We start from the raw sequence: 17747 nt of genomic DNA on the forward strand, positions 1-17747 counted from the left end.
TGCATTAACTGTATCTCTATAAAATGAAGGGATCTATATAAAAATATCTTGAATTTCACTTTAACAACCATAAGATCATCACAAAAACACTAACAGTAAAAGAAAAAAAAAATCAACTTATGGAAGGACAAATAAATTTACTTTATACTTCAAAACCAAAAGTGGCTGAAATTTTTTTTATGATCAGCAGTGAAGCTAGAGAGATTTGGGGGTTAGTTATAATTAAGCAAGAACAGCATCATTTTAAAGCCATTAAAGCATCTAACTTACAATCCTGTAGAAAGGATCAACGAACTGTAGAAGTTTTATAGTAACTCAATCCTAGGTTTTCTCAATTTATTTAGAATTAAATTATTTAGGCACTGAACAATGCTTGAATGCAGCACAAAACCAGGAAACAGGAACACTGTCCCAGGTAGGTAGGTATAGGAGTGGATGTGAGTGTTACAGCCAGGACTACAAATTTTCCTTTAGAGAAGCAACATTATAAACCACCAGATTTAGTAAATAATCCTTTGCCACAAAGTATAGATTAGCAATTAAGGTTTAGGGAAGGAAAAAAAATAAATCAGAAAAAAACCAACAAATGCAAAATTAAATTACGACTATGATTACAATAGGACTACTGGGAACACTATATAAAAGTTGCCTGATTACTTTTTACTAAAAATTTTAAATGATGCAGCATGAGCCTTTCAGGATATGTTTTAGCTTTAGGTTTTTCATCAAATTCACGTAGAAGTAGCTTTCCATGCCTACAAATACAGAAGTACTCTTCAAAGTAGTTTGTTTAATTTCTGAAATGCATGTTAAAAGTGACATCCAAGAACTAATTAGTAACGCTCTTACCACACATGCACAAACAGTAATAAAAATGCCTTAATGCCAACAGACATGAAAGGAGCTGTACTGATTGTTTTTTCAAATCACACATGCTTCCTTTGCCGTTAATAGCAACTAGAAATAACTTCCTCTTGGTTTTTGATGAAAGCTATAACTATATAACTGTACAACTGTAGACCTATTCTGTCAAAATTTGTCCAGTGCTGACATCAAACACTAATGTATGAAATATCAGAGGTATTACTTTCAGGTTCAAAATGAAATAGGGCATTTGCAAAGCTGACATGATTCTTGTTTAGCGAGCAAATATATAAAGTATCTGTGCACAGAAAAGAAACCACTAAAGCTTAAAGACCCGTTTATTTAAAGCAAATATTGCAACCTAATTATCTAAATTTTCATTTTTGCTACTTATCTACAGATTAAGTTTTAGAAATGTGACACATCAAGGAATAGTTTATTGCAACATTAAAACCAGTTTTTCCAAATTTCTTTCTTTGAAGGAAGGCTATGTAATTTTTACATACCTGTGCAATTGTTCATCTTTATAGTTCCTTAAATTTACATTTGGCCACTAGAAAAAACAGCAAATATAGCATTATATGAAACTTGTACATTAGTCCTTGATTAGTCACTAGAATTTATTCATTTCTATCATGGTTCTATTCACCTAATAATTAGAAGTGTAAGTTTTCTTGCATCTAATGTTACCTATAAAATAACCCCTTATTTTATTGAAAAGCCCACGTGCTTGCCCCAAGAACTGTTCTATTATTTTCTCAAGAAGGACAGGTGCATGCTATGCGTACAAGTCCATAATTCTAATGAAAATAGAAAACTATGACAATCTAATGAAAAATAAACATTTTTGCTCAGTTTCTTCTCTGCAAATAGCAAACAAATTTTGATACACATAACAGGGTTTTGTTGTTGTTTTCATTATTAATCAGATTTGCTTTAAAAATAATAATTTTTCTGTTATAGCTCACTTAAATACTGCTTATTAAAATGGTATTTAAACTCCTCTGTTGATACTTCGTAAGATGTTTTAAAAAGGATCACACAAAGCCATAATACTCTCTTCTGGACCTATCCTTTCTTGTTTAATTTCCGAAATGCATGTTAAAAGTGAAATCCAAGAACTAATTAGTAATGCTATTACCACACATGCACAAACAGTAATAAAAATGCCTTAATGCCAACAGACATGAAAGGAGCTGTACTGATTGTCTTTTCAAATCACACATGCTTCCCTTGCCATTAATAGCAACAACAAAATATTATATTTTCCTCTATTTTTACAGCCATCTGTTGTCTCTATAGTTTTAGATTTATTTTTGTTGCTACTAGTATCTTCTTGGGATGGAAAAAAAGCGTGTCAAACATTTTTCTTTCCTACCTAAGCAATAGTTCTACATTTCCAATTAGATATATAGTATTAAGACATATAGTGCACTAATCAATGATTAGTAAAACCGACTACACTAGTAACATTGAACCCACAGTGCCAGATTAAGTATGAAGCTCTACTGTTAACACAGTCTCAATTCCTCCCATCCTGACCACTGCCACTTTTGCTGCTCTTTTAGCAGCTTAGACAGCAAGCTGAGCAAGTGAAAAAAGGTTGTAAGGGACCACATGAGATGCAAATAGTCAGGTGGTGGGAAAGCTGATGCTCCATAGCCAAGAGGTTTCGACTGAGATGGAAGGGAGGCGAGTGGCCACATGAGATGGTAAAGTCCAAACACTGGAATCTGGATCCTGCTGATTCAGGGACTAAAGATGGACCACTCTGATAAACTGCACAACACCTGTGTAAGCTAAGATAACGTTAACAGGAACGGAAGTGGTTAAAATTTAACTGGAAAACACAGTAACTTCTCATTCTGAAAGACAGAAGTCTCTGATTTTGAGACATTTAGAATTGTTCGACAGGACACTAGAAAATATACTGCAGCGGAAGTCCGAGATAGCAGGGAAAATGACAGCTTGACCTAAATTTCAGGGGTAAAAAACAAAAACCAAAAAAAAAATCCCCCAAATCCCTTAGTTGTCAACTACATAAAACTTCTAATGTCACAGACTAATTAAAAAGTGAGATTCTGAAGAACAGTTTCTTGATAATATCTTTAATACTGAATCAAAGGTAAAAATATCTATGATTAATAATCATAGATATCTAGTAATGTTACATTTAAAAGTCTGTAAACAGTGGAATTCGGGTGGAGCAAAGCTACTGTCATATACCTATTCAGGTCTTTATACCAGACAGATTCTTGCTCTCTCAAGTTTATCGGTCCCTCAAAAAATGCACAAAAATATTTAGGGGGATTTTTTTGGAGGGTGGGTAGGTTTTGGTTTTTTTAAAAATATATAATCTTGGTTATGTCTGTCATCATTAATCCAGTTTTGTACTTTTGCCATCTTTATAACAACATAGTAAAGACGACAGTAAGAAAATGTTAGAAAATGTTACTTGGGGGTAACAATGGAAGGATGGCTTTGATGCACAGAATGACAGGAGCTATTTTGGCTCTAAGACTATACTGAGTATTCAGTCAGAAAGTTTTCTTACTCAAAGAAAGTAAGTCCTCTGCTTAAAAAACAGGCAGTCCCTTAAAAGCTGTACATTAAATATATTTAAGATAACGCCCTCCCTGTCAGAGATATTTCCTATATTTTGTGAAAACAAATTTATTTTGTAATGAACTTGATGCTATGGGACTACTTGTATTAGTTCAAAGCATACAATAAAACTGCATACTACTGAAGTTTTCATACGTGGCTCAGTCTAAGCATCTAAAGCTTGATCTATAACCCACCTCCAGCCTTAACCTTTAGCGTACGTTATATATTTTTTAAAAAAAATTCTGCTATGAAACTGAACAAGGCAGTATCCTTATGTAGTTTGGACTGAAGCCTAAAGTATTAGCAACTTTAAAGTCACTATATCTCATTCTATAAAGTCTATTTCTAGACAAATAAAGTTATATAAAATTTAATATATGCTTATTAAGAAACTTGTGAATTTAACTGTAGTGCATTTTTGTATTTAGTTTAAGGGTTGTATACAAAGAGACTATATCAGCACTGATTAAACCCATCAGATCCTAATTTTCTGAAATAAAACAGATTATGGGATATAGTATGGAATTGATATTGGAAAGTCAAAGCTCACATGTGAAATGGAGACTTCCTCCCCCCAATTATTTCATAAAAATAGTATCACGCCCTTTTTATGCTCACCTTCAGTATGGTGCCTATCAGACTCCAATTCCACTCGAGGTTCTCTTTATGATTAAGAACTTGGCTGTCTCGAAGATTCATTACAAGTGCTTCTTCTGTATCCTGGAATACAGACATAAAAATCTACAGTAAGTTTCCTTGCATCATGTCTTGTCACATGATATACTTACTGTTCGTGTAATAATCATTAAAAGGGCTATACTCCACAGTATTTTGCATTTGAAAGTAAATTGCATGGTTATAGTACTGCATTGAAAAATCTAATAGTAAGAGATCATAATTGGGACTAAAAAGCATTAAAAATTATTGCAATTTCACTTCTCAATTTCTAGAAATACAATATAGTATCCACAAGTAGCTAGAAACAAATAAATGAAAAAAATTCTACAAAGAAATCACATAAATGGCTCTGAATTAAATGAGACAGTGAAGCTTGGGGAGTGGGATCTAAATCAAATTCAGTTTTGAAAAACCAGTAATGGTAATACCTTTAAAATAAAGATGTCTTTCTGCACACGGTACTGATCCCTTTTTTGGTGGGTTGAGATTGCTTTCTGAATAATATGATCTAGATGGAGGCTGTAAGGTTTAGGTCCTCTTTTCTTCATCTCGTGAAAATGTTTTAAGCAGTTGAGTGCGGCACTTGCTCGTCTAATAGAAAAAAAATACTATAATCAGTATTTGACAACTGTTATTCAACTAAAGGGTGCCACTGCTATATCTTGAGTTAAATAAACATAGGTCAAGAAAGAATTCACCGACAATCCCAAAGCCAATAAAAAGAAAAGAATTTTCTTTATATAAGTTTTCATACTTCCATATCCCTCAGTCTTGTACTGAAATTATACAGGAAATTATCTTTCAGAATTTCTAGTAACAAAGAATAAGCCTTACTGATAACTTTTCTTCTACTCTGCAATTAGTGGTACCTTTCAGAGTTCACAGAAGATACTGCAAAGTTTAAAATTGATAAAGTATTGTGAGATGTCACAGTAAATCAATGTTCTACAGTGAAGTTGAGATAGCTAGCTTCAACTTGGACTAACAAAGTATTTCTTGTAAATTCTCTCCCCCTCCCCAGAAGAGGGTGGCAGGAATATCAGTAGCATATTTCCTGCTCTTTATAACTAAACAGCTCAGCAACAGCATGTAAGAAATTTTCCAGGAAAAGATAGGAAGTAATAGAAATGACATCTGACACAGGCAGAAACAGTTAATTGCAAAATAATGGTAGCAGAAAAAAAAATATTTGCTGAGCAAATAAAATAAGGAAGTCTAAAAATGAGGAGGTAAATCTACTTTTCTTCTCCATAAACAAAAACTCTCATAGGATAGGAGAGTGGGTTTTTTGTGTTCTCTTCAAACAAATACCTGCAAATTTGCTCACCTCCCTAAATTACATAAATTTAAGCCGTAACAGGGCTTACAGTTTTTCAGAGTATGAACCAATGCAGAGTGTTGACCAAAAGCAAGATCCCCAAATACAACAGATACTATATCTACAAAATCACTTTCTTCCAACAAAACCAGGACTTCTTAAGTACTCTATCAGGTTTGACCCCAAATGCCAAAAGGAAAAAAAATATTAAATCCAAGTAATCCACAAACGTATCCTTTCTGCTCTTCATCCTTCCTCTCCTCCCATAGCTTTGACCAAATTGAATACCCTGTGAAGGAATTTCAGATATGCTTTTTTTAAAAAAACAAAAAGAACTGTGTTTTAACATATCAAAATCTTCTAGTGACATGTAAGAAACCTTCAAAACTAAAAAGCAGAAGAGCATTAAGTTTCTGGGAAGCACTCTACGAGCAGCATTTATCATTTCACAGTAGCAGTTCGAAAAGATTCTGTAATTTATCACTGACAACACAATGAAAGACAAAATACAAAGTTATGATACATTTATCAGAATACTGACCTGACAAATCAGATCAGGAATGGCAAGAGTAATTAACAAAACCATATCCTATGATTTACTATTAGAAAAAAACCCAACATACTCAATTTAAATGGCCTTCTACAAAGAAATGCAAGTAAGACCACTGAATTACAGAACACGTTTTAAAGACGCTGGAATCTATCAAATTATTTGACTTCTTCCCTCAAGAGGTTTAAATTGTGTGAAGTACCCAGGAGATGAGGTTAAATTGCAAGATTAGTAGATTAGTTAGGAAAACTAAATAAAGCCCACAGGTTTTTTAAAATTTCAGAATTCAGGTATTTCTCATTCAAAGAGGAACAGAAAGCTTCTATAAACATTTGTTTCAAGTCAAATGCCTAAATATGCCTCATTTCATTACCACAAGTGACAAACAATTCCTAATGCTGCTTAACATGCTGCTTCAGAATGCTGCACTAAGTCGTTTAAAATTTCTGTTCATAGTTTTATAATTAAATGGAAATTAAATGAACTGAAAAGGTTATCAGTGTAAACTTCAAACAACTGCACCAAAAAGTTTTATCATAATTACTATTGTTACAATGACCATTTTCTTCTGAAGAAAAAACGGTTTAAAAAAAAAAAAAAAGCCACAAAAAAACATCCCCATGCCAATATTACGGTTTTTGCTCTTGTTCACACTAATAATGATTCACTGATTTGGTCTATTACTATTTAATTAGCTATAGATAAACACCAAAAGAAAAAAATTGGTACAGGTCTTTTTAGTTTGGAAAGCTTAATTGTATCAAAATGCCAAACAAGAAGTGTGAAACCACGGAGAGGTCAAACACACAGAACATGTCTCAGATAGTGCTTGGTCAAAGAGTGCCTTAGAGTTCATTTAAGAAAAATTCTGTGTAAAAAAAAAAAATATCTTGCAATCTATGCAAAAGTGCTCTGAAATCTACTATCAAAACTTTATTTCCAAATTTCTGAATTTCTAAATTGCTACTGTAAATAGATTACACTTTTGGAATCATGCGCTGGAAACTATTTCCCTAGTAAGTGTCACAGAGCATTTCTATACTCTATTTTTCTTTTAAATAAAGACAGCGGTGGTTTCAGCAATCAGAAAACTCATAATGTAGGCTTTCACTCAACTGCAGGGGGACGTACGTATTTTTGTTTTTAAGTGTAACTTAGAATTCTTACAGTCTTTTCTCTTTCATGATGTCAAAAGATGCTGCCATGTTCATTAACGTTGGTAAGCAGTGCAGGTGATGGCTGTGAGAATGAGGAAGGATTGTGTTTGCCTAAACAACAACAGAAGGAGTAGTTAGAATAACTTATTACAACATTTTCAGCCATCTCTTTAGGATCAGCGTTTGAAGAATCTACCACTTTTCACAAAACTTTCACAAATGCATAACAAAACTACCTTTTGCATAACATCAGAGCAATAATTACACATAGCATTTTGAATATTTGATCTAATTAATCAAACTGAAATATAATTGAAAAGAACTTAAGACAATTTTAGGACTCGGAGCCTTCTCATTTATATTTTTTGCACTGGGGGTTTTTAAAGTTGTAAAATGCAAAAACATGCAAAGCATCAGATATCCTTGTGTCATGTGTATAAAAGTACACCCCTAAGTAAACCCCTAAAATCAGAAACACAATTTAAGCTAATGATGTTCATTCAATACTTTTGACTATCAATGGTTCTGCACAAAAAAATCTCTGATAAATAAACATAACTTCATAAGTTACTGGACATTTAATGGTTTTTATTTTGGGAAACATTTGGGTAGTTGTGCAAATACTTTTGAAAACTAAAGAATAATGAAGATAAAGAATTACTTCAATATCTTAAAATTAAATAAAAGTACAAATATTTGTTCACTATTTTGATAAACACTCATCTCAAACTAGCGAATCATCTCTTTAGGAAAACAAAAAATACCTATGCTTTGCAGCATACTCAAACATCAGTGCATCTAATCACTCCCATTCAAAAGTATTCCAGAACCCATGACAAAAAGCATATGTTAATGCAGATTCCTTTTTTTAAACTAGATGACTGATTGAACACTCAAAAAATTCCACCAATTATTTAAAGTAAAAAAAAAAAAAAAAATCACCGATGACACTAAGAACAAATTTATTGTGGTTGTGTTGCTGAGCTGAGCTGTTGTAAATCACTGTAGTAATAAGCAATCCTATACCTGAAGATTGTGGTCTTGTTTTTTAGAGCATTAAGGACAGGCCAATCCCACACCACTGAAACGAGTCTATAGTCTGAAGATTCAGAATATGTCTGATAACTCATATTCAAATTTTTGTAAGACAAAGTCATATTTCACAATTTTACTGTCTCTTATAAAACAGTTTGTTTGGAAAAAAACCCATAAGCAAAAAAACAAACCACAAGAAAACTGATCAAAAAGTGCTCTGCTGCATATGCTTCTTGCCATCAAGAAAGGCCATGAAAAAGAACAAACTGTTTTGCAATAAAGGTAGATCATATCACTTCACATATGACTGACAGTTTCTCAACAGGCTGACAGGTAGCACTGGAGCATATATGAAAACAATATCATCTCTATACCAAAATAATTTAGGTTAAGTTCTGCTCTTCAAGCAGGTTTCTTTTGTTTGGTTGGTTGGTTTTTGTCTGGAGTAGGCTAAAGCAACCTGAGCAAGACATAGAGTAGTGCTGTGATGGATGCTTATAGGCTCTTCAAGAGGGACAGGCTGGGCAGGCGAGGCTGGGGAGTGGTGCTGTATATAAGGGAGGGGTTGGATTGTATGGCGCTTACGGTTGGAGATGACATGGTTGAGGGCCTCTGGGTAAGGATGAAGGGGAAAGCAAATAAAGCAGTGGTTGTTGTGGGAGCCTACTATCGATCACCCAGCCAGGACGATGATACTGAAGAATTATTCTACAAGGAATTAAGGAATATCTCTAGATCAGCTGCCCGTGTCCTTATGGGCGATTTTAACTTGCCAGATGTCAACTGGGAACATCATACAGCAGACACAAACAGGTCCAGGAAATTCCTGAAACATATTGAGAATAACCTCTTGGCACAGGTACTAAGGGAGCCGAATAGAAAAGGTGCCCTCCTACATGTGTTGTTTGTAAACAGAGAGGGACTCATGGGCTCAAGTGGTGATTGGTGGCTGTCTTGGTCACAGTGACCATGAAGTAGTTTCAAATTGTTGGTGCTAGGAGAAAAACTGCCAGAAAAACTTTGACCCTGGATGTGGGGAGAGGAGACTTTGGGCTGCTGAAGGAGCTAGTTAGTGAGGTCCCCCAGGAATCTGCTTTTGAAGGTATTTGGGTCCAGGAATGCTGGTCGCTTTTTAAGAGCCATCTTAAGATGTGCAGGAGCAGGCAATTCCAAAGAGTCATAAGTCAAGCAAGTGGGGCAGAAGGATGAATTGGCTGAGCAGGGATCATCTAAAACTTCAGCAGAAAAGGAAAGTATACAGACTTTGGAAGCAAGGACAGGCAACACGGGAGGACTACAGAGATGCTGTTCACCACTGTAGGGAGAAAAATCAGTGCAGCCAAAGCTCAATTAGAGTTCAAGCTGGCCAGCACTGTGAAGGACAACAAAAAGGGCTTTTTAAAATATGTTAGTAGTAAAAGGAGGATCAGAGATAACATTGGTCCGTTACTTGATGAGGTCAGTCACGTCACAAATAGGGACATAGACAAAGCAGAGATGTTTAATGCCACCTTCGTCTCTGTCTTCAACACCAATGATGGGCCCTAGGACCCCTGGAGCCCTGCGTTGGAAGACCGTGGCTAGGGCAATGATAAACTCCCAGCTGACTCTGAACTTGTTCGAAACTTGCTGCTCCAGTTGGATGCGCATAAGTCTATGGGGTCTGATGGGATTCATCCCATGGTACTGAAAGAGCTGGCTGATGTCATTGCGGGACCTCTCTCCATTATTTTTCAAGGGTCTTGGGAGTCTGGAGGGGTCCCAGTTGATTGGAAGCTGGCAAATGTTGTCCCAATTTTCAAGAAGGAAGCCCCTGGTAATTACAGGCCTGTCAGTCTCACTTCAGTGCCTGGTAAAATTATGGAGAAGGTTATTCTGGGAGTTACTGAAAACCACTTGAGAGACAACACTGTTATTGGTCATAGCCAGCATGGGTTCACGAGGGGAAAGTCCTGCTTAACCAACTTAATTTCCTTTTATGACAAGGTCACCCATCTAGTTGACCAAGGGAAGCCAGTAGACGTGGGGGTTTTTTTGGATTTTAGTAAAGCTTTTGATGCTGTCTCTCACAGTATCCTTCTGGACAAAACATCCAGCATACAGTTAGACAAGTCCATAATATGTTGGGTGAGCAATTGGCTGATGGGTCAGGCTCAAAGGATTATAGTAAATGGGGTTACATCAGGCTGCTGGCCAGTCACCAGTGGGGTTCCCCAGGGCTCAATTTTAGGGCCAGTGCTCTTCAATGTTTTTATAAATGATCTGGACGCAGGAGTTGAACGTACATTAAGTAAGTTTGCCAACAATACTAAATTAGAAGGTGCTGTGGACTCCCTCAAGGGTAGAGGGGCCCTACAGAGAGATCTGGATAGATTTGAGAGCTGGGCAATCACCAACCATATGAAATTTAACAAGAGGCAAGTGAAGGATTCTCCACCTGAGACGGGGTAATCCTGGTTATACATACAAATTGGGGGACAAGAGGCTGGAGAGCAGCCCTGCGGAAAGAGATCATAGAATCACAGAATGCGTTAGGTTGAAAGGGACCTTTAAAGGTCATCTATTCCAACCCCTCTACGGTAAGCAGGGACATCTTTAACTAAATCAGATTGCTCAGAGCCAGATCTATGGGTTTGGGTTGATGGCAAGTTGAATATGAGTCAACAGTGTGCCCTGGCAGCCAAAAGGGACAACCGTTTCCTGGAGCGCATCAAGCACAGCATAGCTAGCTGGTTGAGGGAGGTGATTGTCCCACTCTACGCTGCACTGGTGCAGCCCCACCTCAAGTACTGTGTGCAGTTTTGGATGCCTCAATATAAGAAGGATATTAAAGTATTAGCGTGTCCAGAGGAGGGCAACCAAGATGGTGAAAAGCCTTGAGGGCAAGACTTATGAGGAGTGGCTGAGGTCACTTGGTTTGTTCAGCTTAGAGAAAAGAAGGCTGAGGGGTGAACTCATTGCAGCCTACAACTTCCTCAAGGGGGGCAGTGGAGGGGGAGGTGCTGATCTCCTCTCTCTGGTGACCAACAATAGGACACGTGGAAATGGAATGAAGCTGCATCAGGGGAAGTTCACATTGGACATTAGGAAAAGGTTTTTCACTGAGAGGGTGGTCAGTCACTGTAACAGACTCCCCAGGGAAGTGGTCACCACACCAAGCCTGTCAGAGTTCAAGGAACATCTGGACAGCACGCTCAGTCATATGGTTTAGTTTTAGGTAGTCCTGCAAGGAGCAGGGAGTTGGACTTGATGACTTATGGGTCCCTTCCGACTTGAGATATTCTATGATTCTATGAATAAATTTACAATTTCCTCTCATCTCTAGCTGTTGAAATAAGTATAAATCCTGGTAGTGTGGAATGGTAGACTTTATTCTTGTTGTGATACAGCATGAAGGAAAAAAAAAAAAGAGAAGCTACTATAAGAGATTTTAAGGAGATAGAAAAGGAACAAAGCAAGGTCCCTTCAACTTCTCTGCAGCAGGGGCTACCAACAACAGTGCTGAAAGAGCACTCCCATCAAGTTTTAGTTGCTTGAATGAATAATATGAAGTGCCCAAGCCACATCAAGCTGAACATGAGAAAAAAGTTTCATCTGCCTAGCCTGTGAGGCAGAGCGCTAAACACACTGCCACAGAGCTACCATCATTTCAGGAAAAGTAAAAAGCATCACTATCCCTTTTCCCAAACACAGTAACCAATGAGTGAATTTGCAGGACTCCAGCTTAAAGATACAACTGGTTACTGAGGATTATCCTCGGAGCAGAAGCTCTACCACTTTCAGTGCATTCCAAACCACCTTCCTATTGATTCATGCTGGTTTTAATATATGAAGTACTAGATGCTGTAATACAAAATAATCCATTATTTGGATGAAAAGTGGATGTTCCAAATTTGTAACATAAATTCAAAGCTATAATAGGAAATATCTATTTACAATGAGTTACTAATGCTACTTATTCTCACCAAAAAGTCTTACTTACCATGTGCAAAAGTTCTCCTAAAAGAATAGTTGCTCTAACAGATACATGGTCATCACTACTTGTGATTACTTCAACCAGACCCTTCAAAAAAGTTAAAAAATTATTACATTTAATGTATGACATCTTATTTTAATGTTTATAGAAAAAAAGCAGCAAGCATCTATTTAAATTTCAAGACATTAGTTACCTCTAGAAGTCCATTAGTAATAAAAGCTGAAAGCACTAAAGCCAAATAATTATCCATGAGATCAGGCCTAAGGAGAAAAAAGTATGGAAATGGTTTAGAAAGTACATTTCTTATTGTGTTTGCAATAAAACAACAAATATTTTTGTCAACGACAACAGAAAACTAAAACAAGAGTTTAGACTGAGTTTGCGAAATGCTCACCTTGACCTGGCTCGATGTGGTAGTATAGTTTTAGCTTCAGCAGCTACAAAGCCATCAGAAAGTCTCCAGCAGTCCTGAAACCTGCTTGGATCTAGAACAAGAAAATATGGACAATGGCAATTGTAACACTGGATTTCATACTGTTATTTTATTAGTTGTCAGTACGTAAATAATAGTTCTTACTAACTGTTATTTCAGGTTTAAAATTATAGAAAATTTTGTCAGAAGGGATCTTTAACAAGTCATCTAATCCACGCTCCTGCACAAAGCAAGGCTAACTTCAAAGCTAGGACAAAGATCTCATTTAAGCATCAACCAAAATAATGAAATTTCCAATTCATAAACACATTAAACTTGTTTAACAGAAATTATCATAAACACCTAAAATTTTAAACCTTACATCCATATGCTGTAAAGTAGCAAGTTTGCAACAAAGAATGATTTATTTATAAGTGCAGAACAAGGATTAAGCTTGATTATACAACTGCATGACAAAAACATTTATAACCGGAGTTTCAAGAGAATTGTTGGAACATTAAAGGCTTAGACTAACTTTTACTCTAAAGATAAAAGACTAACTCTGTTAAATATATAGACATGAAAACACGTACATTTGCCCTAGGAAAAGTAAGTCTACTGAAGTACAGTGGAGATAGCTAGCAGATACACAATATATAGAAAAGACCCTTTTTCATAACCTCTGTAATATTCACCAACGCTTCTATGTTACTAATGCTTCTAATACTTCAAAGTAGTCTAATTTGTAGAAATGTATTTACATAGTCTTTTGTGTAAATGCTCCACTACTGCTCTTGTATGAAACACACAATTGATACGTAGTAAGGATGTCAGAAGAAAGTTAGACTTCTAGTAGTTTGCTCAACACTGAACAGTTGATAAAGTTTTAAACAGGACTTCAGAACACCCAATGGATTCATGGATGAAACACTTAAGACTGGCATAATTTACAATACAAAGGAAACAGTGAAGGGTTCAAATTTGTAGAAGAGCTTAATAGAAAGAATTTTTATGTGAACCAATAATAAAATACTTACCTACGCTGAGAAGTGCCTCAATAAATTCTTCTGCAACAACAGGGAGAGGAAGGCGAAATATATCATAAAGAACCTCAAGCAGACCTTGCTACCAAAAAAAAAAAAGGCAGAAGTCTTATAGATTTACAAAAAATGGTCTTTTTGTTCACTATTAATATTCAAGTTGAGATTTCTAGAGAGTGCTAAAATTGGTATCTCTGTTTCAGGGTTTCTTTTAGGATAACATGCTTATTTTCATAATCTGAATGAATCTGGAGAAGAGAAGAAGGGAAGGGGCTTTCTTTAGAAGTGTGCCTGACTATCACTACAAATTCTACAGAAGCTGAGGCTATTTGGATTACAGTTTTTTTAGAACAGTTAGTGCTGCCATCATCAACTTCTTCATTTAGCAGGTAACTGGGAAGAATTTTTTTTATTTATCTCTGATTCAAGGCTTTAAACTCATAACTGCAGCTACTGTGAATTTGCTTTGACTTGTGGCCAGAGTAAGAATTAATTTATGCACTTTTCTCTCCTCTCCATTTCCTCCTCTCAGACATACAGGGCATGATTCTATTCTCATTTTATGTGTAAGGAGCCAAGACAGAAAAAGCAAGCAACTTGCTTAAGATCACACAGAAATTTTATAATGGAATTATAGACTTAGACTTGGGGGTCAAATAAAGTCAAGGCTAGTGGTCTCATAATTGGACTCTGCATGTAAACCACTAAACTGATAAAACTGTTAAAATTTTAAATGTTAATTAAAACATCCAATATTATTCCTATATCAGTACTAAATATTTACCACCTACCCGTATTTCCATATTTGGTATACAGAGTACCCCAATAAGAGACTGAATCCCAGAATTTCCAGGTTTGCACAGACTGATAATACCTAGAAAACATTATATACATAATAATATTCCATCACTAAACAAACAAAAAAAAAGAATTAGACACATTGTTAAATTTGATTTCCAGTTTGAGTATACCACAGATGATAAAAATTACTAATTATGAACATTTTCCACCTTTATAATGTCATCTCCTTTCTAATCAATGTTTAGCAAAGCATTCTAATCACAAAACTTTGTTTCTTCATTAAAAACTATAGCTACTTTTACCCTATCTACTGTGAACAGTATTCTCAAATTATCTGCAAAACCAAAACCTACATGGAAGAAATAGCAGCAAGAAAAGACAAAACTGTCAATAAAAAAATAAATCTTAAACCTGAAATAAGTGCATGATCTTTGCAGAACTGTGAGCAGTTTCTCCATCAAAAGCTGTATCTTAAACTAACAAATTATTTAGTTACCTTTAATCTTAGGTGAATTCTAAGCAGCGAGTTTAAATATACTTGGAATAACATTCTCTGTGCACTGTTTTTAATCATCTTTTCCCAAATTACAAGTTCTCATCTCCAGAATAGAATTATAGAATAGTTTGGGTTGGAAGGGACCTTTAAAGGTCATCTAGTCCAACCCCCCTGCAGTGAGCAGGGACATCTTCAATTAGATCAGGTTGCTCAGAGACTCGACCAACCTGACCTTGAATGTCTCCAGGGATGAGGCCTCCACCACCTCTCTGGACAACCTGGGACAGCATTTCACCACCCTCATTGTAAAAAACGTCTTCCTTCTTTTCAACACAGTTGATTTTACTATGCATAAAATCCTCTTTTAATTTGGTCCATTTACACTATATTTAAATATTAATAGGGCAAACCCTCAAATTGTTTATATATGTTAACAGAATACCTCCTGAAGCTAATGATTACACTGATTTTCAGCCTCAAATTACATACAGTCTCTTCATTCAAAATGTGGCTGCAAAAGCCTTGCTCGTTTTCTTGACCATTTCTCTTCATACATCACAGAACAAATTAAAACTTACAGTAACATGCTATCCAGAAAACAAACAAGTTTCTCCAAAATGCAACATTAAATGAACAAAAAGCAGCCAGGTTTGCACACCTTTTTGTCTTACATATTATAAATAAACCCAAATCTTCATTCATTAAAAGTGATGAAAAGTATCACCTACCCATCTATTTATTTTCACTAAAAGAAATTAAACTTTAATGATGTGTGCTTTATATGAACTTGAAGAAAGTCCTCAAGTTCAAAACTTCCATGTCACAAAAACTTATGACAAGCACATGTGGCCACATACACATTAATGGCATTTAAATATGTTCCACAGTACACCTCAGAGCCTTTTTTCTTTTTCCCCAAGAGCACATAATGGCCTGTGGTGGGCTGACCTTGGCTGGCCACCAGGTGCCCACCAACCCACTTTATCACTCCCCTCCTCAACTGGACAGGGGGAGAAAATATAACAAAAGGCTTGTTGGTTGAAATAAGGACAGGGAGATCACTTGCCAATTACCATCACAGCCAAAACAGACTCAACTCAGGCAAATTAATTTAATTTATTACCAATCAAATCAGAGTAGAATAATGAGAAATAAAACCAAATCTTAAAACACCTTCCCCCCACCCCCCCTTCTTCCTGGGCTCAACTTAGGCTCCTGATTTCTCTACCTCCTCCCCTCGAGCAGCACAGGGAGGCAGGGAATGGGGGTTGCAGTCAGTTCATCACATGTCTCTGCTGCTCCTTCCTCCTTACTCTCTTCCCCTGCTCCAGCATGGAGTCAGTCCCTCCCATGGGAGACTCCATGAACTTCTCCAACATGGGTCCTTCCCACAGGGCTGCAGTTCTTCAAGAACTGTTCCACTGTGGGTCCCTTCCATGGGGTGCAGTCCTTCAGGAACAGACTGCTCCAGCGTGGGTCCCCCATGGGGTCACAAGTCCTGCCAGCAAACCTGCTCCAGCATGGGCTCTTCTCTCCACAGGGTCCCAGGTCCTGCCAGGAGCCTGCTCCAGCGCAGGCTTCCCATGGGGTCACAGTCTCCTTCAGACGCATCCACCTGCTCCACCGTTAACCTCTATGGGCTGCAGGGAGACAGCCTGCCTCACCATGGTCTTCACCATGAGCTGCAGGGGAATCTTTGCTCCAGCACCTGGAGCACCTTTTCCCCCTGCTTCTTCACTGACCTTGGTGTCTGCATAGTTGTTTCTCTCACATATTCTCACTCCTCTCTTCCAGCTGCTCTTGCACAGCAACTTTTTCCCCTTCTTAAATATGTTATCACAGAGGTGCTACCACCATCGCCAGCTGATTGGCTCAGCCTTGGCCAGCACGAGTCCATCTTGGAGCCAGCTGGCATTGGCTCTATCGGACATAGGGGAAGCTTCTAGCAGCTTCTCACAGAAGCCACCCCTGTAGCTCCCCACTACCAAAACCTTGCCACACAAACCCAATACATGGCCATGTCCCAATTGCAGTGCAGGAATAGATTTTGGTGCATGTAGTCATTGCTGCATGCCCCAATTTCAACTCTAAGGACACGATTGCACATGAGAATAATGGACACAGTAATTAGCTCTAAATAACCCAGTCTGGAGAATAAGGAGAGCAGAATAGTAGAACAAAGCAGACAGTACTGACCGGGGGGGGACATGACGGGGGATAGGGGGAACGGATGGACCACAACAAAAAAACCAAAGCCCAAACAACAAAAAAAAAAACCCACTCAAAAAGCCATAACAAACAAAACCAAAACCACCCTCAAGCCTGGTTTTGCTACATGTCCTTTGGGAAGACTGATAGTGTAAGGATGTTTTTGTACTAAAAACTGTTAAGATGTTAGTTAGTCTCCAACATAACAAGTAATATAAAATACAAAAAGGAAGAACATATAACAGTGAAAGTACCATGTCAAGTAACATATTCAAGACAATTATTTCTTTAGTCACTTGAATGTCTAAGCTTATGCTATATAGTTCTAAGTGTCTGAGTTAAGGAAGATGCAACAACACTCCTATCAGAAACTGCTTCTCAAAAGTTTCAGTTGTCAAACTTTCCAAGCTTCCTCCCCAAACAAGTGAGAATCCATGTGAGAAACTTTTGAAGGATATCTAGATGTTAAATTAAGCTTACTGATCATTTTCAGAACATTACAAAATAAAATAGTGTTACAAAGCAAAAGCCTTTCTATACAGTCTGAATCTTTCCTAAGTACAGCCTGTAAAAATCCTAACCAATATTTTGGTAAACAGTCACAT

The 17747-nt window shown here is 36.8% G+C and overlaps 1 protein-coding gene across 3 annotated transcripts in view; it reads right to left on the reverse strand.

Moving 5' to 3' along the window:
- LOC128902029 (rapamycin-insensitive companion of mTOR-like) overlaps positions 1-17747 on the reverse strand; it is a 118692-nt gene that overhangs the window by 44066 nt on the left and 56879 nt on the right. For all 3 annotated transcript variants that reach the window (XM_054184321.1, XM_054184320.1, XM_054184322.1), the window contains 9 exons: positions 14429-14511; positions 13635-13722; positions 12580-12670; positions 12379-12445; positions 12192-12272; positions 7185-7285; positions 4578-4740; positions 4090-4191; positions 1371-1417 (listed from right to left, as the gene is read on the reverse strand). In XM_054184321.1, coding sequence (XP_054040296.1) covers positions 1371-1417; positions 4090-4191; positions 4578-4740; positions 7185-7285; positions 12192-12272; positions 12379-12445; positions 12580-12670; positions 13635-13722; positions 14429-14511 — 823 coding nt within the window. The remainder of the gene's footprint in view (positions 1-1370; positions 1418-4089; positions 4192-4577; positions 4741-7184; positions 7286-12191; positions 12273-12378; positions 12446-12579; positions 12671-13634; positions 13723-14428; positions 14512-17747) is intronic.

This window comes from Rissa tridactyla, chromosome W (assembly GCF_028500815.1).
Source record: "Rissa tridactyla isolate bRisTri1 chromosome W, bRisTri1.patW.cur.20221130, whole genome shotgun sequence".
NCBI lineage: Eukaryota > Metazoa > Chordata > Aves > Charadriiformes > Laridae > Rissa > Rissa tridactyla.